Source organism: Mytilus edulis, chromosome 2 (genome assembly GCF_963676685.1).
Source record: "Mytilus edulis chromosome 2, xbMytEdul2.2, whole genome shotgun sequence".
In the NCBI taxonomy this organism is placed as follows: Eukaryota; Metazoa; Mollusca; class Bivalvia; order Mytilida; family Mytilidae; genus Mytilus; species Mytilus edulis.
The window spans coordinates 38407824-38431745 of NC_092345.1; the positions used below are offsets into that span (position 1 = coordinate 38407824).

The 23922-nt window shown below is 32.0% G+C and overlaps 1 protein-coding gene across 1 annotated transcript; it reads left to right on the top strand.

Moving 5' to 3' along the window:
* The first annotated feature begins 904 nt into the window (after positions 1 to 904).
* On the top strand, positions 905 to 22164 carry LOC139512141 (uncharacterized). Its single transcript, XM_071299541.1, has 14 exons — positions 905 to 1017; positions 1183 to 1249; positions 2163 to 2374; positions 3218 to 3422; positions 3678 to 3827; positions 4227 to 4369; positions 4990 to 5215; positions 5569 to 5706; positions 6686 to 6832; positions 8660 to 8778; positions 12662 to 12863; positions 15298 to 15420; positions 17606 to 17779; positions 21840 to 22164. Exons 1-14 carry the CDS (start codon positions 955 to 957, stop codon positions 21899 to 21901), a joined length of 2031 nt encoding a protein of 676 aa, XP_071155642.1. The 5' UTR covers positions 905 to 954; the 3' UTR covers positions 21902 to 22164.
* The last annotated feature ends 1758 nt before the right edge of the window (positions 22165 to 23922 follow it).

A 23922-nucleotide genomic window follows, 5' to 3' on the forward strand; every position in this document is an offset into this window, starting at 1 on the left:
TGTACAATAATTTAATAATTTCCTCCACTTTGTGAATGAATTTATCAATTTCTGCTGCATTCAAAACACCATTGTAAAAAATCTTTTTGAAGTGCTGAATTTAGCTTCCTTTACATTACTTACTTTCCCTCTGTATCTTACCCATGTGAATACCAAATTGTTAGAAGGTTTATTGTCATGCCACAAGTTAATGATTTCATCATAGTTTATTTTTTTCTTCACTGTTTTGCATTTTTACACCTTAGTTTGGACTTTTTTTTTAATTTTGCTCATATATTTGATATACAAAAAGTACACATAAATTGAAAGTTTATACCTTTAGGTCTAAGTCATGATTTTTTTGTATTATTTGTTTACAGGGAAACGATTTGTTGAGAACACCAATCAGGCCAAGGTAGAATAATGATTTGTACAAGTTATTATCTTTTTCTCAGTAAAAATTTTACTAGTAATTACTTGTACAATTGTTTTTGTACAGGTTATAACTTGTATGATGGCCTCATACAAGTTATTACTTGTATTAAATGTTTGTACAAGTAATAACCTGTACAAAAAAATAACATGTACACGACATATAGATTAGACCGTTGGTTTTCCCGTTTGAATGGTTTTACACTTAGTCTAGTTATTTTGGAGCCTTTTATAGCTTGCTGTTCGGTGTAAGCCACGGCTCCGTGTTCAAGTCCGTACCTTGACCTATAATGGTTTACTTTTATAAATTGTTACTTGGATAGAGAGTTGACTCATTGGCACTCATACCACATCTTCCTATTTATCTCTTTATTGAATTTTCTTATTAATAACTGTATAAGTTTTTATCATGCATGATATATAAATAATAAAGATTGATAGTGAATACCCTACTTACTTAAGATACCGGTGTGAGTTTAGATATCACAATATGTACATTAAATACAAAACTACAGATAATGAACCCATATCTGTAATATAAAGATGGCTACCACTATTTCGTTTATAATATCATTCTGTGTTATTATAACAATACTTCATACTCAGGTAAATATAGAGGTGCTATATATATGTATGTACATATGTAGATTTTTGAATAACTGATTGTTTTTTAAATTGGTAAAAACTATGCTACTTCTTGAACACGGTGATTGTGCATACTGAACAATGCGTACTCAAATTAACTGCATTTATATTTATTTTTTGTTTTAGGTTTTTACAGTGAATAGTGGACCACCTTATGTGCGTTTTGTCCATGTATTATTTATGAATCATTTAGGTATGTATAAATATAATACACTAGAGTAAGTTCGATAAAAGAGATCTTCAACAAAATCACTATAAAACAGGCTACGCTTCTATAACCGGCGATATTACATAGATAAGTATCACTTGAAAATTACAACTGAACATTGGCATGATTATAAATGTAACAATCCAAAAATAATTACAGTTCACAGATTGATCGGAACATCACCAAAAGAGCACACAAATTGAATGACAATAATATGAATGTATGCTGGATTATTTAATGAATGGCTATTATTTATTTTGAATTTATTGAAACATAAAACTAATTTTTGACTCTTCACATTGAATAATCCGCGAAGCGGATTATGTAAAATGTGAAGAGTCAAAAATTAGTTTTATGGTTCAATAAAAAATCAAAATAAATTATTGCCATTCATTATAAATAAATTTCTATTAAAAATAAGGCTCAAAGAACTTTTTATATTAATTATATTAAAACAATAACAACGTACACACAAGTTGGCGTATGTCAGAGTGGGCGTGTCGCCATAAAAATTGACAACATTGAAAATAAAACTAATAATTTTAACCAATCAGAAGACAGTAAATACACCAAATTTATTTATTATTCACGTACATGTATCAGGATGTTTAACATGTTAATAATGCATTTGAACCCTACCTAATACTTGACTGACACGCTGTGTCGGTTTGTTTCACGTGCTTGTTTCCAAAGTAACATTGTTCTGACTCCGAGTCAATCGTCCTTGTTTGTAGTAATCTACTGTGGTGTTATTATGACTCATGCTATGCACACGACTATCATTAAAAACCGATTTTTGGAACAGGCCCCAAAAAGATATGTTCCCTTTTCTGGCACAAAATACCTAGTATACCTACCAAAGAAGCAGTGACTAACTGATCGAATAAATCTGTTACAGATGTTGGATACAATGGCATTCCACAGACAGGATTTATCAACAATATATTGAATACCTATTTCCATGAATACTTTCCTCGTGCTGTGAACCTGTCACGAGAACTGAGAGATAAACAATACCAGGAAAGGTTTATATATACAACACACCCTTGGCTAGTTAGTTTGTATGTAGATTGTCCACAAGGCTTCATATTAAATAATATTACATTAAAGGTAGGCTTGCAGTATTTTAGCTTAGTTAATGTTAAATATTGAAACATGTTTTAATGTGTCACAACTCTAACTTATCAATAATTTATTGAATGAGGAGACTTGCTTTTATGAGTCGCTTTTGACTGTAGCATGACCTCTAACACACATCGGATGGTTTATAATAATTCTGATTTTGATATTGTGGATAAGAAATGTCTTTTACGTCACCTGATTCGGATTTATGACATAAGTTAGTGTAATTTTTATGATATAAGATTTGCATATAAACCAACAATCTATACAAAAACGCATGACAACACACGGTCTGAATAAGAGAAACACATGTATAACAGCAATGCACCTCGACGTTCTTAAATGGAAATAAAATTGGGTCCATACTAACGCTATATATTAAAAAAAACAAATCCCATGTTCTTATCATTTGGGAAACGAACTATGGCTTATGAATTATTTGACCATTTAGTTCGTGTCTTCTAGTATCTCGATATTTATAATATCCACCATTTTACGTTCATATGTTAAAATAAAAATCTGTGATATCAACACGTTGGCAGATGTATCATGTATGAATTATGACTATCACAGACCAAATGAAGTAGACGTTAGCCTCTATAGGTCACTTTTATTTATTCGCATTAATAATTGTTAATGAAGCCTTATAATGGACGAAGTAGATATTTAGCTATTCAATTGAGCGTCAGCAACCCTGAAACAGATCAACCAATTTAACAAAGAAAAAAAAGTACGAGATGACGCCTGTGACCATGATTATCAAAAAACGCGTAACGTTAGCTTTAGTTAGCTTTAGATTACTGTGTATTAATAGTCGGTATGATTTTTTAGTGTCCATCTGATCAGGACCTAAAAGCATTCAAAGAAGCTGTTACCATATATGGGGATATAACATGGCATGCTGGACCAATGAACATGCAGATGGAGAATATGAATGAAATTTTATTAGGACTAAGTTTAAACATTAGTAGTGATTTGGATGAAATGTTTAATTTAACACGAAAATATAGGACGCTAAGTCAACGAGATGTTCCAGGTGAAAATAGACTTTAGCAAAGTCAGCTTTTGATTTTAAAATAAAAAAAAAAATAATAAGCTTAACTTTCTTCTGACTGACCCTGTAACTATTTCGTTTGGCCTTTTTAATATTCGCTTATGACTGTTATTTCAGATATCCATATGTATTTTGCTTCTTTATGTTGCTTATTTTATATTTATTTAAATGTTATTGAGTGTTAAACTTCTATATTTTTTGTAAGCAAAAACTTACTTTGTATAATTTATCGTTAAGGTATGACACAAGCAATTATACCTACATTGGTCAAGAAAGGAATACAAGCCGTCTCCGTTGGTGTGAACCCTGGAACCAGTCCCCCAGCAGTACCAAATCTTTTCAGGTGGCAGTTTGAAGAGAAAGAAGTACTAGGAACATGGCATGCAGGTGCGATATCTATTATACCTAATACCAGTTTAACAGATTTTCTTTTTCAAATACTAGACTACACTATGAAAATTTTAAAGAAATAGTGACGTAAGTATGAACAACAATGAAAATGAAGAAAAATCATTATGATTAAAATCTTGCTATAAATCTTAACAGTCATTGCATTGGCTTGTCTCTGTTTTACGATGTCTCTGGTTTACGATGTAATCTGTAAAATAGGTTATACCATTGTCGTTTCAAGACTCCTCTATCATTTCCTTGTAAATGTATGCTCACTAGTTAAATGATCGCTGTAATGTCTTCTCTTATCTTTTATTTAGATATAATATGTTCGCTTGATACTAGGGGTAACGCTATTAGTTTAATCATGATTGGTAATTACTGACATTATATTAGGAGGATATCCACTAAACCCTGGTCCAGATCCTGCTCATCCTGGAGGACTCTCACGAAAAGATTGTGTGGTAGTTGAGAATGTTACAGAGGCTTTGTGTTTCGCCTTCAGAACAGACAATAGTGGCCCCCCTGAAAATATTGAAGTACGTTATTTATCAAATGATCGTGTAAATATAGATCTGTTCCCTTTCATATTACTTTTTATCCAAATACAAATATATCTGTTCGTATGCATTTTGTCAAAAGCGAGAACAAAATAATAAAACAGCTATCGTACTAGAAATTAGTGCTTGGATGGGAAAATATGTTAATCCCCTCATTTTATATAAGTTTATGAGTACGACCAGTTGCTTATAATAACAATTATAGATTGATCTTATTGCTGATGTACTGTTAATCATTATCTTGCATTGATGAATGCGTGTATATATATATATATATATATAAGTACGTCTGAGTCAGTGACAACCCTACAACAGATGTATCCATCGGATCGCCATCAATGATGGTGATACATGGCTGTATATATATATATATAATTTAGTTGATAAAAGTTTCATATACTTCAGGCAAAGAAAGATTAATAGATTAATCTCACAGAATATTTGTGTTTCAATTAAAAAGTAGCCTCAGAAAAAAAGTGCTGCTGGTATCATTGGTATATAAAATGGAACTTACGCTTAAGATAATGTGAGTTTTTTTTAAAGAAAGTCATTGTTATTTACGATAAAGCAAAGTGAAAACAAATTAACTTTATTTTCAGGAAATCTTGAACTACTACGAAATACTACGTTTACAGTTTCCTGGTGCTGAAATTGATGCTTCAACATTTGAAGATTATATTGAAGCAATACAACCAATCAAGAATCAACTACCAGTTTTGACACAAGAAATTGGAGATACTTGGATTCAAGGAATCTCTTCAGATCCCTATAAGCTTACTTTCCAAAGAGCGTTTCAAACAGGACTTGAACTTTGTTTTCATTCAAGTAATATTATGATTTTAAATTTTATGTAAAATTAAATTAAATATAAAAGATAGTAACAAAAAAGAAAAATAAGAAAGCTGGCTGAAAGAGAACAATCAACTCTATAATAAATTATGCGTAGGAAATATCGCCATTCTACCAGATAAAGAGAACAAGTAATTATTTAACCTTTGGAATATCAATGTATGGTGATATGATGTCATATCTTAAATCAACGTTTCACCACACCATAAAGAGCAATTTCAGTACTTTTAACTACGGGAAATACCCTTAACGGTTTAAAGGCTACATATTTTATTATGAGCTTGTGACGTAATGTGTTTTTCTTACTGTTTGATTTTTTTTCTTTAAAGATGAATGTAATTATACAGACCCTAGGATAAAAGATGCAGTTAGGTTTCTTGTCAAAGTACCCGAGCATACATGGGGTCTTCCAAGTGTTAGAGACAACATTAACTGGACAAATGTTGCGTTTCAGAAAGCATTGACAGGTAGCTGATAACGTCAATGTTTGGTTTCATTGACATTTCAAAATTATCATTGTTAGTTCACTTTATTTTATTATAACAGAGGATAACCATTATTAAAGTTTAACGGAAAAGATCAACCCTATGAACGATCATAAACTAGCAGGTCCTCGGAACTCACGGTGTTCATTTTTGAAAGACAGTGACTTCCTTACTGTTTATGTTTCTACAACTATATTTTTTTAACTGGTCCTTGAATGACAAACAATGGCTATGTTTTAAGAGCACATAACGAGACGTAAAATGTATTCTAAGAGACGACACTTAGAAAACATAAAAGCAGCCTCTAACTAGTGATTATTTAAAACGATTTTTTACCGGGTTCCACAACTCAAACAGTCCTAGTTTACCAAAAAATGTACGTAAAAGATGCAGTTTAATAATTGTCCCTTTCGCGCCAAACCTTCTGTTAGACATTAACATTTCCAGTAAAACACACGAAGTAGTATAAAACAGTGCAGACTCGGTTTGCGAATACTGTTTCCCTGCAACCTGTATAATAATTTTGTATACTAGTATTCTCTATTGATAATTTTTTATAAGTTGTAATCTTCCATATTTCAACAGAAAATACTACTTGAATTTAGAAATCAAGCATTTAGCAGACGATATTTGTTTATTAAAAGATTTGAGCCCATAAAAATACAGTAGCTCTACAAAGTGTTTTGGAAATCGAGACAATTTCGGACTGATGTTCGACTATCGTTTACATGCAACATATCTTCACGTAGTTTTCATACCCTTTCGACCACACAACAGTCGTAAAAGCATTTATAGTTTTATTATGAGGGAAACTGTATTGCTCCCTATTTTGCCATGGTCTTTTTTATTTGAGTGTCACTGAAGAATCTTTTGTGAACGAAATAACGACAACTAAAAGAAAGTAATATGAATACTAAAAAGTAAATATATTTTGACATGTTTCTCGTTAATTATGTTTAAGGTTCAAACTACAGAAATTGTGTAATGGCATGGCAAGAACAGCGAGAAATCTTACACGTGGCATTAGATAAATTAGGCAACCATCCACTTGCCGATATTGTAGAATATCTATTGTCCGAAACTAATCCAGTAGACCCTGATGTTGGCGGTAAGAAAGCTTATACAAAACAAATACACGATTTAGATGATTGTAAATGCAAAATGCCATTGTGTGCAGAAAATTAAAATGCAGTTTGATGTTGTATAACATTCTACCCACTTATTTGAGTCAAGACTGCTGTTGGTACTTGTATCGTAGTCACCGTTATGAGCCTTCTAACAAATATGTGCTGTTGATAAAATTTATATTCCTATTCGATCGCAAATGACAAATAATCGGTCTAGATTTTATTTGTTTAAATCGCATTTCAAATAATTAGGCCTCTTCCATAACGAGCACCTAGTGCAGTAAAATTAGTACAGTTAACGTACAACATGCATATTGCTGGATCTGCCGTGATCTTCGAAAAACTTTTTCCAAAAACATCTATATAAATTTTCATCACCAATCAAAACATGGCTTCAGAGTACTCGTGGTGATACGATGTTGGTACTAAAAAAAATGTATGTTATAATACTTTCAATCCAAGCCCCTACAATAGTATAAAATATTTGACCTCTCTTATGTTTACTCCAGTATTCTTCTTTCTAAACTAAATGCCAGATTGAAAGAATGCGTTTAATATTTTATCTGACACTGACATCATCACGATATCTCAATGAATTTGAAATACAGGATACCACGTTTACAGTTAAGTCTGCTACATATGTTGACTAACATAACGAAACTGACAACGATGGTCGATTAAAAACTTATTTTTACGACATAATGTGACTCCAATTTTGCTATTGATAACTCACCATAATTAGTGTATAATTAACACTGAAGCCGCACCTGAATATGAAAAATCTATTTCACAGTTGATTCGATATTCCAGGCCTTATGTTTCGTGTCATGATTTTCTTGAAATAGAGTTTCATAATCTGCTAAAAAGGAAACCGTTGCATTCCAAATTGTAAAGTTTTAAAAGCATTCATTCGAAAGTTTCAAAAATGCAATCAGATAAGGAATATATGTTTCATAGATGATTATGAATATTTTCCACTTTATAATTTGTAACGATGCCACGAGCATCACTGAAGAGACATGTATTGTCGAAATGCGCATCTGGTGCAAGAAAATTGATACCGTTAATTTTATTGTACATGCAATGAGTATTACGACGGATGGCAATAACGAGACAGGAACTGTTTACTTATTGTGAGGGGGGGGGGGGGTCTATGTGGGTTTCGTGTAGTATTTTTTAATTGTTGTTCGTCTTTTCATTGTTTTCTTTTTTGCGATAGGTGATGTTTGTTTTTACTAGATTGATGTTGTTTGGTTGACGTGAAACCTTTTGTCTGTCTTCATCTACAGCTAGTAGCTTGTAAAAGAACTCTTTCTATAATGTAGCACGACTTTTGAGTACTAAAATTTATTGGAAAGTTGAATCATAAAGAACGTTATCAAGCCAAGTATATTTTACTGTTATTACTTAGTTTTATGAAATAAACATGCTTTTGAAGTATCATGTGTTTTATTTGTTCACAAATCATTTTAATTGGTCTAGAACGTTAAAATTTAACTACATAACACTATTTCGATTATCAACTGGGACGATTATAGTATAATAGTCCAAGTTATCAGTGACAATTTAGTTCAAGACATTAAAAGAATATACCTACATTTCAAAATTTTATTAAAAGTGCACATTGTATGCCCAAAAGGACGACAAGAAGCTCGTATCCTATTAATTAAAGTTGAGTGTAAAGATCTAAAGAATGAACCAAAATGAAACTAAATGAAAATAGCAACGCAAAAAAATATATTTTGAAAATAGGACACGCTAAATGTATTTCATTTTCCATTACAACTTTATCCTAAAATATTTTACAGAATACCAAATTCAAAACATCACTTCGATTTTAAGCAGAGACTTTGAATGTGAACAGGGAATGAAGATAGGCTTCAATGGTGATGGATCTTTAAGAACTTTGTATGATCCTTTTAACAAAGTATGTATTACATATATCATATATCAGTGTGCAAGTAGAAAAACATATTTCAGGTCACAACACTAATTCATTTTTGTGTTAAACATCATAAACATTTAGCTTCTATTATAGTAGGTATCACAACATTTAAAGCTAAAGCTAACCGAAAGACGTTAATACTTTACCAGTTTGGCCTATCTTACTCAAAACACTTATCATAGAAAATAAAAGTGTAAAGTATGTAATCGTTTATATCATACGGACGAGTTAGGCTAAATACCAGTAGTTGAACTGATGTTTTGTTTCTAAATTTTAAACTTTACGCCATTTTTATGTGTGCGACAGTTGAAAAAAAGAGTACAAAATTAATTTATAAACCGAACTCCCCCCAAAAAAGCACAAATATGGAAGCACTGAGAAGTAAAATACACATTCTGAGATTTTAAAACCTAAAATAACACACTGACTGAAATCAAAATTACACACATAGAGATTAAAAAACCCCGAAGAACACACACACAGAATTTTAGATTACACACTGAGATTTTTAATAGACATACTAAGATAAATGTATATGGAAAGCCACAGTGAACTCCCCGATTATCATTATTTGTTTCCTGTAGAAATACATGGAAACAAATAATCTTCGGCTTTTAGAAATTCACGACCTCGTCGATTTTTATCAATTATAAAATCTTCGGCTTTTAAAATAAAGACCCCGCCGATTATTTTCAATAATAAAATCTTCGGCTTTTAATAATCACGACCCGCCGATTATTCGAAAACCGAAACCATAAAATAATCTGCATAAGTTATTTAATGATATTGTTTAAAATTGAGAATGGAAATTGGGAATGAGTCAAATAGACAATAATCCGACCAAAGAGCATTAAACAGCCGAAAGCATGCACCAAAAGGTCTTCAATACAGAGAAAAAGAAAAAATCCCGCACCCGAGGTGTTTCAGAAAATGTGTACTAGTTCAGTGATCATGGACCTCATACTAAACTCCGAATTAAATCTTAAATTTAAATGAACTAAATTAAAAATCATCGAGACTAGTAACAAAGGCCGGACGCTTCTGGCTTGGAACAGGTTACTAAAATACGGCGAGGTTAAAATATATTTTTGAGATTTCAATACTCCCCCTATACCTCTCCCCAATGTAGAAAAAACAAATATCAATTTAGGTAAATTAATTTGAGCATGAACACTCACAGTCATGTGTAACCCCACCAAGTTCTATATGTAAAATTGAAAAAGGAAATGGGGAATACGTCAAAGCGACAACAACCCGACCATAGAGCAGACAACAGCCTACTCTAAATTTTGTGCATATAGTTCAGTGGTTTTCATGGAGCTAAATTGACTAGGCTCCTCCCCGTAGATTATTTTTGGTTCAGATTTTATTAGAATGATAGTAATAATCGGCGGGTCCTGCAGATTATGTTTGGCTTGGATGTTATAATAATAATCGGCGGGTCCGGGATCCGCAGATTGTCCCGAAGATTGTCCCGCAGATTATTTCGGAAGATTTCACAAATACATACGGAGATAACTATGCAAATTTAGAATGAATACTCATGAGATGAATAATTCAACAGATTAATATCTTGGTCTTCCGAACTCTCGTCATTAAAATAGAATGCGTTTTCTTCAACCATTATTCGTAATACATTTCAAGACTAAATAAGGTTTTTTGCTTACTCATATTCAAAAGTTTGTTGCTTATAATTCAGATTATTATAAACAGTGTCGCTATCGGGATTTTTTGCTTAAAAATGTTTAAGCATGAGTCCCTTTTAAAAATAAACTCTCAACTGCTATCCTGATTTTGCAAAGTAATCTTTATAGTTTTGTTACGTTTATATGCTATAATAGGAACTTGGGTTAACAATTCACTTCATTGTTTTTCATTTTGCAGATTGTTCCAATACTTTCGTAATCTTAATAAAGTTTTTCACCATTTGGTTATATGTTGTAATGCGAGTAAGTGGGGATTTTTCTTGTATTTTTTTAAGTCGCCAAATTGAAGGACTAACGATTTATGTCCCCTAACTGTTTTATGCGTGTAAGAGAATCAGATTAAGTATGCGAATTAGATATGTGCGCATATAAAGTGCGTCTTTTTGAAATATCAGTGTTTAATTTCAATTCTCAGTGTGTTTTACATTTTTTTATAATCTCAATGTGTGTTTATGACTTTTATATTCGTAGTGTGTAATTTTTTTCAAAAATGGGTTGAAACATAGCTTTGACGAAATCGACTTGTCATAGACAACACATATTTCCGGAAATATCAATTTATTTGTCTTTATTAATATTACTTTTAATTTTTGGTCTGGTTTTTTTTTGTGATATCCATTTGACGTGGTCGGTACTTATGCATCCTGTCAATGTGTTGTTCGTATTATCTATTTTTGCTAGTGTGCTTTGTCCGTGTGACTTTTTGTGTTTCTTTGATACATATACATGTAACGTGGCTCTGTATTTTCAACATCCCGTCATTATGTTTTTGTTCTATTATGATTTTTGCATACTTTGGTCGACAAAATTATATTATATCTCTACCTGAGTGACGTTTACATTCCGACTTCAAACGCGCGATTATACATCAGAGTTGATGTTAACCTAGTCATTCGGTAACATGACTTAAGATATTTCAAACCTTTATTGGTTAATTTTAACATACTTAAAAAAAAGTACAAAAATAAGTAAGAATGAACGTGGTTGTTAAATTTGATAAATGACTTTTAGTGTTTCCTTGTTAAATATTTGTTTGTTTTTGTTCTGGTTGAGTTTTTGACACGGTGATGACTGCTGTACCCCTATTTTGACAATTTTGCCTATTATTTCTTTTTTTATTAACGCATTGCTGTCAATAAAATGGAATTTGATGCGATGGTCATACAAGTGAGAGGTTTAGCACTATAAAACCAGGTTTAATCCACCATTTTCTACATTAGAAAATGCCTGTACCAAGTCAGGAATATGACAGTTGTTGTCCATTCATTTGATGTGTTTGATCTTTTGTTTTTTCCATTGGATTAGGGACTTACCGTTTTGAATTTTCCTCGGATTTAAGTATTTTTGTGATTTTACTTTTTTTTTTTTAATATCATCCGTAAACATCAGGCGACAAAGTGCATTTACATTTTAACATATTATAGTTCAGAATACGCATGTAATGCTAGGCCCTTAACCGTTGCCAGTGAAATTTAAATTTATTAACTTAAAGAAATAAACAAATAACTATTAAGCTTGAATGAATATTTAAAAAAATAATTAATATTTTTTTGATTAAAAAAAATAGCTGAATATTTTACTATTTACCATTTGCCTTTTTAGAATACCATTACAAATTAGTTATCCAAGCTAATATCGAAAGTAGTCTTTGAGTTTTGCTTATTTAAGCCCTTAAAACAAGTTGAACAGAAAGAACCCATACTTACAAAAGCTTTATGATATCTAATCATTATATCTAGAATATGGATTTACTAGAAGAAAAAACAATTTGAGGTACATTAACCTATGTAAAATAAATCTTTGTTTAAAGCAATGCAATTTTCCAACAAAAGATTAATATCTATTTTTTTTCTGATAGAGTTAAGCTTTGGCTAGTGACATATAGAATACTTATGTCGTATTGTGTATCAGCTTCTTAGTCGTAGTTGTCATTGTCTGGAGGCAATAGTGGGCACATGTATACCTTGGACAAGTTGCACATTTTGTTCTTCACGTCCCAATTGAAGGACCCTGTGATGAAATTACAGCTGTTACATACAATTGAGGATATGTGTTTAAAAGGGAACATCGTGTAATTTTAGCAATCACATATAAAGTACTGATTAGAATTATTTTCAAAATTATCAGAAAGATGATAGAATAACTGTTTGCAATTGCAGGTTAATTGGGCATCAAATGCCTCTAACCCAATGGGAGCTATACTATATAACACGTATAATGAATCAGATTTTAGTTATATGTCATCATTGTATAACTACTACGGAGGGGCAGGATATGATAAACCTAATTCTACTAAGAATGCAAATCCAGAGTCTAAACTTTGGAAGACTAAATTAAACAGAATGTGGAGATTAGATCAAGGTATGGATTTCAAATATATAATTCTTACATCAACAAGACGTATGACGGCGATTACACCTCCATTTTGTTGGTAGGGTTTAACCTTAATGTTTCTATGTTGCGTCTTGTGTACTATTATTTGTCTGTTTGTCTGTTTCCATGTTTAGCCATGGCGTTATCTGTTCATATGTCCCTCTGGTATCTTTCGCCCCTCTTTTACAATGCTTTCCATACATGTTTTTGGAATAACTATCTTGACCGAAAGTATATGAAGTCATTAATGAGTTACAATTTATGACAAAAATAAGCAAAGACCCATCGAAACAACATCTGATAAACAAATTTAATAATACTTTTAGATATTTGGATGATATTTTGTCTCTCAATAATGACGACTTCAGTATGTATATTAATGAAATTTATCCTGTTGAACTTACTTTAAATAAAGCTAATACTAACAATGACCACTGCCCTTTTCTCGATCTTGATATCTATATAACTAATGGAAAGCTGAATACTAAAATTTATGATAAAAGGGATGATTTTTCATTTCCTATAGTTAATTATCCGTTTTTAGATGGTGACGTTCCCTTGTCACCATCTTACGGTGTTTATATATCTCAACTTGTACGATTCGCTCGTGTATGTAACAATGTTTTAGATTTTAACGAGAGAAATTTATGTATTACTGAAAAATTATTACACCAGGGTTTTCGATATCACAAACTAGTCAAAACATTTACTAAATTTTATCATCGGTATAAAGACATCATTCGTAAATATAGCTCAACATGCAGACTTCTAATACGTTCAGGTATTTCACATCCAATTTTTTATGGTAATATTCTTTATAAAGCACAAAGGTGTCAGTATTCACCTCAGAAACTTACAAAACCTTTAAATAGACTTATTAAGAAGGGATATAATTACGATACTGTTGTCAAGTCATTAAAGATTGCATATTTTGGCGTTAATATTGAGTCACTGATAAGGTCTTTGCATCGGAACTAAACACATTTATTCTAAAAACAGTTGTTGGCATGACACGGGTTATGTTCTTCTCATATATGTTATGATGGTATGATACTAAACCCCTAACGGGAAGGATTGTGCCTGATGTTCATATGATGAAATCATAATCTTTCAGTCAGTTTAGTTGAAGTCTGGAGCTGGCATGTCAGTTAACTGCTAGTAGTCTGTTGTTATTTATGTATTATTGTCATTTTGTTTATTTTCTTTGGTTACATCTTCTGACATCAGACTCGGATTTCTCTTGAACTGAATTTTAATGTGCGTATTGTTATGCGTTTACTTTACTACATTGGTTAGAGGTATAGGGGGAGGGTTGAGATCTCACAAACATGTTTAACCCCGCCGCATTTTTGCGCGTGTCCCAAGTCAGGAGCCTCTGGCCTTTGTTAGTCTTGTATTATTTTAATTTTAGTTTCTTGTGTACAATTTGGAAATTAGTATGGCGTTCATTATCACTGGACTAATATATATTTGTTTAGGGGCCAGCTGAAGGACGCCTCCGGGTGCGGGAATTTCTCGCTACATTGAAGACCTGTTGGTGACCCTCTGCTGTTGTTTTTTATTTGGGCGGGTTGTTGTCTCTTTGACACATTCCCCATTTCCATTCTCAATTTTATTAATATCAACATCGAAAAGCATCACATAAAAGTGTAATAGGATCTTAATTTTATTAAATACCACAGCTCCGATTATATTTCATAGTATGTGTAAGTGCTGGATGAAACAAATGGAATTCAAACATTGTTATTTTTCTTCTGAATTCAGTAATTCAAGACAAAATATATATCATCGTTTTTTGTAGTGTAACATCAAACTCACCAATAGAAAAAGATGTGGTATAAGTCACATTCACACAACTCTCTATCCAAGTCACAATGTTTAAAAAGTAAACCATCGTAGGTCAGAGTATGGCCTTTAACACGGAGCCTTGGCTCACAATGTTTAGCAAGCTATAAAAGGCACAAAACGACTAGTGTAAAACAATTCACAAAGAAAAATCAAGTCTAATCGGTTAAAGAAACGAAAATCACTTATGAACCACATCAACACACGACAACTACTGAACAACAAGTTCTTGACTTCAGACATGTGCAAAGAAATACAGCGGGTATAATCGTTTTAAATAGTAGTATAATATTACATCATAGAAAGACACACTTTAAAAACTTTAAAAATATCAATTGAAATGACTCAACTCGATCAAAAAGAAATATTAATATAACATTTCTGTAAATATCACCCTTAAACAAAACGTCGCATTATCCACGAGTTTTGTGTACATATACTTTTCCTGGACTAAAAAACAAATTTGAATTCCCTGTGTTCTTAAAAAGATCTTGAATTTTTTTTGATACGTATAGATGAAACAGATATGATTATTAAATTATCATCAATATATATGTTTATACTGGCTTTTATTTAGATTCGTGTAGATTTGTGCTAGAACTTGTGATGGAAAATTCGACTGCAAATACATCCTATGGTGCCCCACAGACCATTATAGTAGAATACAATGAACGACAGTCAGACGAAACTTCTCCTGCCGGTAAACACGCTGAAGTTTTTAAAATACAACCTTACACATGCATACATCACCTGTCATTTATTCCTTTTTTTAAACGACTATATGTGTCAGTGGTTTCAATAAGTACGACAACGTCCAATATCGGGCGAAACCACCGTTCACACGATCATCGAAACAAACCTACATATATATGGATACAATGTTGAATTCTTTGTAGATGTAGTTTTTGTCATTCCTGCTGCAAATGTTGAGCTAGTTCTAAACTGACGATACCATAACGACCAATTATGTCCCAGATATGTTCAGTGGATACATTGGTGATGTATTTGCACCAGGAATTGGAAAAAGTTCTACAACAAAGTCAACAATAAGTAGACGGTTAGGATCGCTTATTCGGCATTGAACACTTTTGTGTTTTTTAATACCACTGGTGCATATTATTGTTTCCATTGAAATAGCGCAATTGAATTTTTCTTCTTAATAACACCCATAGTTATTTTTTCTCCAACATTTTTATTTTATTTATCCATGTACTCATGTCATGTCGATAACAAAAATTCAAAAGGTATATATACCTATGGAGCCTCAAATAATATTTTATCTTATATTCTTTTAGTTTTTACACAAAACCAGGGTGGTGGGATACTTTTTTGAAGGTGTACACTTTAAAAAAAACACAATGCTAAACACATCATTTATGCATTTTGGTCTAAACTTGTCCCAGTTCTAAAGGTGTTTACATGTATTGTGTTTAAATATTAACTACAATCCTTAACACTTTCATACTTCAACATCTAATACAAAGGTTTAATTTCTAGGCACGAATTTAACAGTGTATATTTTGAAGATTGGGAATGATCTATCTTCAGACACCTTGTAATCTACTTAATAATTGAATCATTGCTCTATCTAAATCAGTTTGTTTTGGAATTTTGAGACAAACACTTATTGGTCACTTTGACTCGCAAATAATCTATGCCAGCTTCAGCTGTTTAGAATATAACGATATTATCATTACCATCATCAAATCTTGTTTGAAAACACACAAACGATACATAATGATGTATATACACTCCACATGTGTGTTTCGTATAAGTATGTGAACTCGTGTTCAAAGTTCGTTAAGCCTGCATTATTAGATATTTGGGAGCAATACAATCATCTTGGCCTAAATATAAAATCTAAAACCCATTTATGTGATCGTTGCCCCAAGTTTTTAAACAATTGTGCATTGAAATGTAGGAAATAGATAATTATGTAATTCATGTAAACATTCAAAACAAAAAGTACAGAATAAACAAAGCGTCTTTAGTTCCAGATCCCTTTTCGGTGCCCGTCAAGTCACTTATTTCTTATTGAATTATGTCATTAATTATTCGAAAGGACTTACTTGTTGCTACGATCAAACTTAATTGTTTTTTTTCATTCATCAACGATGCAATACAATGAATACAGAGCATATTTTCTAGCCTTTCGGAACATCAGAAATCACTCGTTCAATCTGTAAATGTTGTCAAAACTTTTAAGCATGGAGCCTGTACTTTTCTCTTTGCACTCTTCAAAATTTTCTGTATTCATAATGACTATAGTTCTAAATATCCGCACAACAGAGTTAAATCTGCAAATTGGCGGAAGCAAATTTTTGTTCTTCCTTCATAAACTCATCATAGATACCAGGACTAAATTTAGTATATATGCCAGACGCGCGTTTCGTCTACAAAAGACTCATCAGTGACGCTCGAATCCAAAAAAGTTAAAAAGGCCAAATAAAGTACGAAGTTAAAGAGCATTGAGGACCAAAATTCCTGAAGGTTTTGCCAAATATAGCTAAGGTTATCTATGCCTGAGGTAGAAAAGCCTTAGTATTTCAAAAAATTCAAATATTTGTAAACAGTAAATTTATAAATATAACCATATCAATGACAATTTATTTCAGCACAAAAAATGCTCGTTCTGCTTTGTTGTTAATACTTCCGCTTTATTTACTCTTGAACAAACCGAATTAATCAATTAGCTTTTGTTCGTTAATGTGAGGAACTAAGTTATCAATTTAATAGAAACGAACAGGTAAATAAATTAAATCCTGAAATCTAAAATTTAGAAACTTAATACTGGTAAAACTACCCACGCTCTTACAAAAAATAACTTATTTTCACGAAAAGTACAAGTTTTCGTACAAATGAACAAGTTTAACTATATCATTTAGGCTTTGAAGCAAGAGTTATTTTGAAGAGCAAGACACCAAGCCGTCTAGCGGAATCAATTTCTTACTACTTCAGTCCAGCAGTACCAAAATCAAACCGAAAGTGGTATTTGTCAAAAGTTGGTTATCTCGTTGATCCTACAAATGTCGTTCAGAATGGAAGTCAATATGTACACGGTATAGTAATTTTTAGCTCACCTGACCTGAAAGGTCAAGTGAGCTTTTCTCATCACTTGGCGTCTGTCGTCCGTCGTCGTCGTCGTCTGTTAACTTTAACAAAAATCTTCTCCTCTGAAACTACTGAGCCAAATTTAACCAAACTTGACCACAATCATCACTAGGATATCTTGTTTTAAAAATGTGTCTGATGACCCGCCTGCCAACCAACGTGGTCGACATGGCTAAAATTGAATATAGGGGTAAAATGCTGTTTTGGCTTATATATCTGAAACTAAAGCATTCAGAGCCAATCTGACAAGGTGAAAAAAGTTTATGAGGTTAAGATCTATCCGCCTTGAAATTTTCAGACGAATCCGACAACCCGTTGTTTGGTTGCTTCCAACGAGTTGGTGATGTTAGGAAAGTTTGCAGTTTTTGGTTATTATCTTGAATATTGTTATAGATAGAGATAAACTGTAAACAGCAATAATATTCAGCAAAGAAAGATCTACAAATAAGTCAATATTACCAAAATTGTCAGTGGACCCCTCAAGGATTAATTGCCCTTTATAGTAGGGATGGCAACGAGTACTCGTGTACTCGCTCGGAAGGCCGAAAACTCGAGTACAGTTTTAGTACTCAGATACTCGTTTGCCTGTTATACATCTTGATACAGTTATCTTCACATTTCCATTCGTTTAGTTCTGTTGATATACCTCTTTCGTAATACTAAATAAAATCAATTAACAACATAAATATGTTTATCCTGAGGATTTTGTTATAGTAGTGCAAGCAATTGCAACTACCATTCCTTCCAAGTTAATGTTATCATGTGCACTACTTGTAAAAAAAATATAGAAAGTCAAACAGTCTTTTGTCTGAAATTGTTGACCAGATCATATTTCTAAACAAGAACAAAATCCAAGTGACCTGAGGTGAACCCTATGCAACTGATTGGAGAAATTTTTAATGGTGTTGTACACGGATCAACACTTTCATGGATTGATAATTAACTCATAAAAATTTACCTTTGTTTGTTAATCAAGACTTCTATGTAAACGTAATTGGTATGAGATGTACATTTAATCAATTTAATTTAATTACTCTGTTTTCGAAACTTAACAATATTTTTTTTATTTACAATTTAGAGATAGGCGAAAGTACGAGAGTGACATTCAAACACAAAAGTCGAAAATCAACTGACAACGTCATGGCTAAAAAAAAGAAAATCAGACAAACGATTGTGCCAAAAAAAAAACAACTGAAAAATTAATACTGAGCAACACGAAAAAGCACAAGTAATTTGAAGTCCAATATTGTTGTTGACAAATTAATGGAGAAGTCGTATTATAAAAAAAAATACCAACTCCTCATGCAGGAACAGATGATACATATAATGTCTACTTTGTCGGACTCTATATGCAAATATTTTTTTGGATTTTATTGGAATGTGGTTCATGAACATGTACACAAACGATAATTGCTATTATTATAGGTTATTTGTGAAAACTGCGGTCGGTAATTCATTGTTTAATTGACACAAAAACGACAGAGGAGCAAGCTATATTTGTAATACGTTTGTCTTTCATTAATATGTTTATGAAAGGTAATAACAAAAACACTGCATCCAACCTAAAATCTAAACTTTTCAATAAGCGTTTAAGATTACTCCGAGTACTCGCGAGTACACGAGTATCATGACCGAGTATCCGAGTATTAAATTTCAGATCTTTTGACATCCCTACTTTATAGTCAATTTTTTAACAATTTTTCGTAAATTTTTGTAATCCCTTACAAAAATCTTCTCCTCTGAAACTACTGAGACAAATTTAATAAAACTTTGTTACAATCATCACTAGGGTATCATGTTTAAAAATGTGTCCTGAATTTGTGATTTTTATGAAATTTTGCAGTTTTTATACGACAGCAAAAAATTAACAAAGTTTGGTCGTATATTGGTATCCCTTCGTCGTCGTCGTCGTCAGCGTCGTCCGAAGACAGTTGATTTCAGGATAATAACTTTATTATAAGTTAATATAAATAAATAATATTTAAACACAAGGTTTATAACCATTAAAGAACAGTTGGGATTGATTGGGGGTTATGGTCCCAATTGGAATTAGGGGCCAAAAAAGGGGTTCAAATAAGCATTTTTTTGTAGATTCGAGACAAAAACTTGTGTTAAAGTGTGTGGATCTTTCTAAATTTGTACCACAAGGTTCCATAGCAAAAAAAGAAACGTTGGGACTGATGTTTTAGGTTATGGCCCAAACTGCTTAGGAATGAAGGGCCAAAAACAATACTTTTCTAATACTTGCATAAATTGCTTATTTATTGACCAATTTCAATTGGGTTTTATCTTTTAATTCTTGGGCTTCTTTAAAATGCTGACTCTAACAGTTTGTTAAGGCCCTGTTTTTAAATTGTCCACATTGAGGTCCAAATGGTCCAAAATTAAACTTTGTTTGATTTCAACAATAATTGTATAGATGGGGTTCTTTGATATGCTGAATCTAACCATGAATTTATATTTTTTTTATCTTTGGCCCCTACATCAAATTGAGGTCAAAAGGGTCCAAATTTAAACTTTGTTTGATTTCCTCAAAATTTGAATTATTGAGGTTCTTTGATATGCCGAATCTAACTGTGTACTTATATTTTTAATTATGGGTCCTGTTTTCAAATGGGTCTACATTAAGGTTCAAAGGGTCCAAAATGAAACTTAGTTTGATTTAAAAAAAAAAATGAATTTTTGGGGTTCTTTGATATGCTGAATCTGAACAAGTATTCGGATTTTTAATTTTTGGGCCTCGTTATCAAATTGGTTCACATTGAGGTCAAAGGGTCCAGAATTAAACTTTGTTTGATTTCAATAAAAATTGAATTATTGTGTTTCTTTGATATGCTGAATCTTACTATGTATTTATATTTTGGATATTGAATATAGCTAAATTTGAAAATTTTAAGTTCAATATGACCCCGTTTATTCTGTGTCAGAAACCTATGCTGTGTCAAATATTTAAACACAATCCAAATTCAGAGCTGTACCAAGCTTGAATGTTGTGTCCATACTTGCCCCAACTGTTCAGAGTTCGACCTCTGTGGTCGTATTCTAGCTGGAACAGTTTATTGGTTATTATAGATAGAGATAAACTGTAGACAGCAACAATGTTCAGCAAAGTAAGATCTACAAATAAGTCAACACGACCAAAATTGTCAGTCCACCCCTTAAGGAGTTATTGTCCTTTATAGTCAATTTTTAACAATTTTCCTAATTTTTTGTAATCTTTTACAATAATCTTCTTCTCTTAAACTACTGAGACAAATTTAACCAAACTTAGCCATAATCATCATTAGGGTATCTAGTTTTAAAAATGTGTCCGATGACTTTTGTTGGGTTGCTGCCCCTGAGTTAATAATTTTACGGAACTTTTGCAGTTTTCTGTCATCTTATATCTCATTATAGTATCTAATAATAGCTTATATCTAATACTATTAATTATTATTTTAATCTTATTTTACACGATTTCCAAAGCATCAGTAAATACAGGTGAGCGACACAGTCTCTTAAGAGCCTCTAGATTATTTGTATATTTTGTTTTACAATAGCTGTTCGCAGAACAATGAATTAATTCCGCAAATACGCAATATTTTACAGCACAGACTAGTACAAAGTTTTTGTTGTTGAGGAAGAGACAAACATCACTAGAGAAATGAATATCGAAATAGCCCTTTCTTTGAAATATAACAAATTCGTGAGCATTTTGCTGTCTTAAAATATGTATCCTCAGACAACGCATGTGTTCGACACCATACAAAAAGTTATCTTAAAACAAAGAAATCACAATATATTATAAGACATTTTTTTTCTCGAAAAGGTGAACAAACTAAGCTACATAGAAAATATTTCGAGTGAAAAAAAATCGATAGTCAAGTTAATGGTTTTTTTAATAAAAATATCTTGAATTAGTAAAGAATATAGTGCAAAAGAAGACTTTTATGTATTTTACAATACATTGTAAAACATTTTGTTTTTGTAAAATAGGTATTGTATTCTCTCTACATGTTTATCTTTTAGCGGTTGATAATGGGGCATATTATATTGACGAGTCAGGAAATGGTCTTCAGTTAATAACTTAAGATGCACCTTTAGTTGTTATAGGGACAAAAACGAAGCATCCATCACCATTTCCTGTACCACTTGAACCAATTACCGTTGATGACATTAAAGGCATTGGGTTTAACATCTATAATAACATATGGAATACAAACTATGTTTTGTGGTATCCGTATGATGAAAATGATTTCGACAAATCTATACAGACACGATATTCAATTGATTTTATGGTGAGGTAAAGCATGGTGAACACAGATTAATTAAATTAAAAATGTCAAAATAAAATCTTCTGTTTTATTCGTCAACTTCCGCCAGTAGTATAAAGTGCAATATAAGTATTGTCAAAAGATGTAGTATGATTTATTATGTATAAATATATTAATTGTAGATATATACACGCATGTTAAATGTACGCAGCATCAATAAAACGTATCAGATAACGAATACAAGTTGTCTCCCATTGAATATATGTTTCGTATAACTATAATCAGTGACATATAGCACAAGATTTTCGCAACTGTCCAAATTATCTTTAACTATCACAAACACCAACGAACACTCACGAGAACTCCTTGGTCATTAGAATTACAGAAGGACGGTCTTAGAAATACTTTTTTTTAAACTGAATAGCTTTCAGTGTAGTAAGGGTTTAGTATGTTTTTTATTACTCTTTCTGCATAAGCGGTTTTGTATTCTTACGTAAACGGAAAAAAGTCACAGGACAGAAGGTCACAAATTTGAAATCACAGTCACTACGGCATGTACGGTGGCAGTTCATTCATTTTTGAAAAGACAGTTCTGACTCACACACATATTATGTTTACCACATTTACGCTATTGAAGATACACAGCATGTGTAGTCATGTAAAATAACATTGCAAAATATGGTGTATTGAATACCAGAGAAGAGCTGTTAAAAGTCTGGGTTTTCAGTATTTGCCTAGTTTTTTCCAACGACCCTTTGGAAGAACCCATCCCTTACGAAGAGTCTGATTTAGAGGGGGAAATCAGCTCTCACCAGCAAGTCTTTAAGGCATTTGGGAATACGTAAAGCCAAGAATATCTAGATTTTTGTTTTATTTCTTCCCAATTTTTGCCGATAAGGTGTTATAACTTGTCGGCATATTCGACCGCAAAGTTCTTGTTTTCGTCTTTTAGCAGTATTATTTGTGAAACAAATCCGTTCTATTCGGCTGTAAGTAATGCTCTTGGTGTAATATATAAGACGATAATAACTCAAAGGAGAAATGTATTGATGTTTGTGTTACGGCTTACAATACATATTTAATAACCTGTTTTCGTTGGTATCATTTGGTGTCAACGTTTTCAACTTTTGTATCCAAAATCTTCCCAGAGTGACACTCTCCTCTCTGAACCATGGTGCACGTCGTATCAGTCGGGTGACTATTGAAAATCTGGAACATTTAAAATTGTTATGTAAATATGTTACCTCTAAGAAGACAACTAATCAGAAAATCAAATGCCGACAATGAATTTTCTACCATAAATACGATACATCAAACCGAGCAACAAGTAATCACTATGCTAGAGTTGACAATATATGTGTTGAATTTATAGGTACACTTTTACAACAAATTACCGACATTTCTAACCGAACTAACTGTGCGTCTCTTCTTATCGACCTCTTACTGCCATACACGAATATAAAAGAAGCCAAATCATTTAACTTCACATTCAAATTTATTTATGGTGTTTTTTCAATTAACATACAAGACTTTTCTGATATGGTTTTATTATTATATACTCCAAAACAAGAAATTAAAGAAACAGCAGACACGGCTTTATCTGCCTATTAATTTCAAGACGATTTTCTTGAATACGTAAAAAGCGGTCATCTCAGTACCCGAAACTCTGACAAACAAGAAGTTTTTATTTTTTTAAATATAACTTTTCACCATCTTAACAGCAATATACCAACTTCACCAGAATATGAGATATACATTTCAATACTTATTCGATATCTGAGATGTTGAAACTGCTACTCAGACTTTGTAAAACGTCCAAGTGTCTAAGAAAAAGTTAA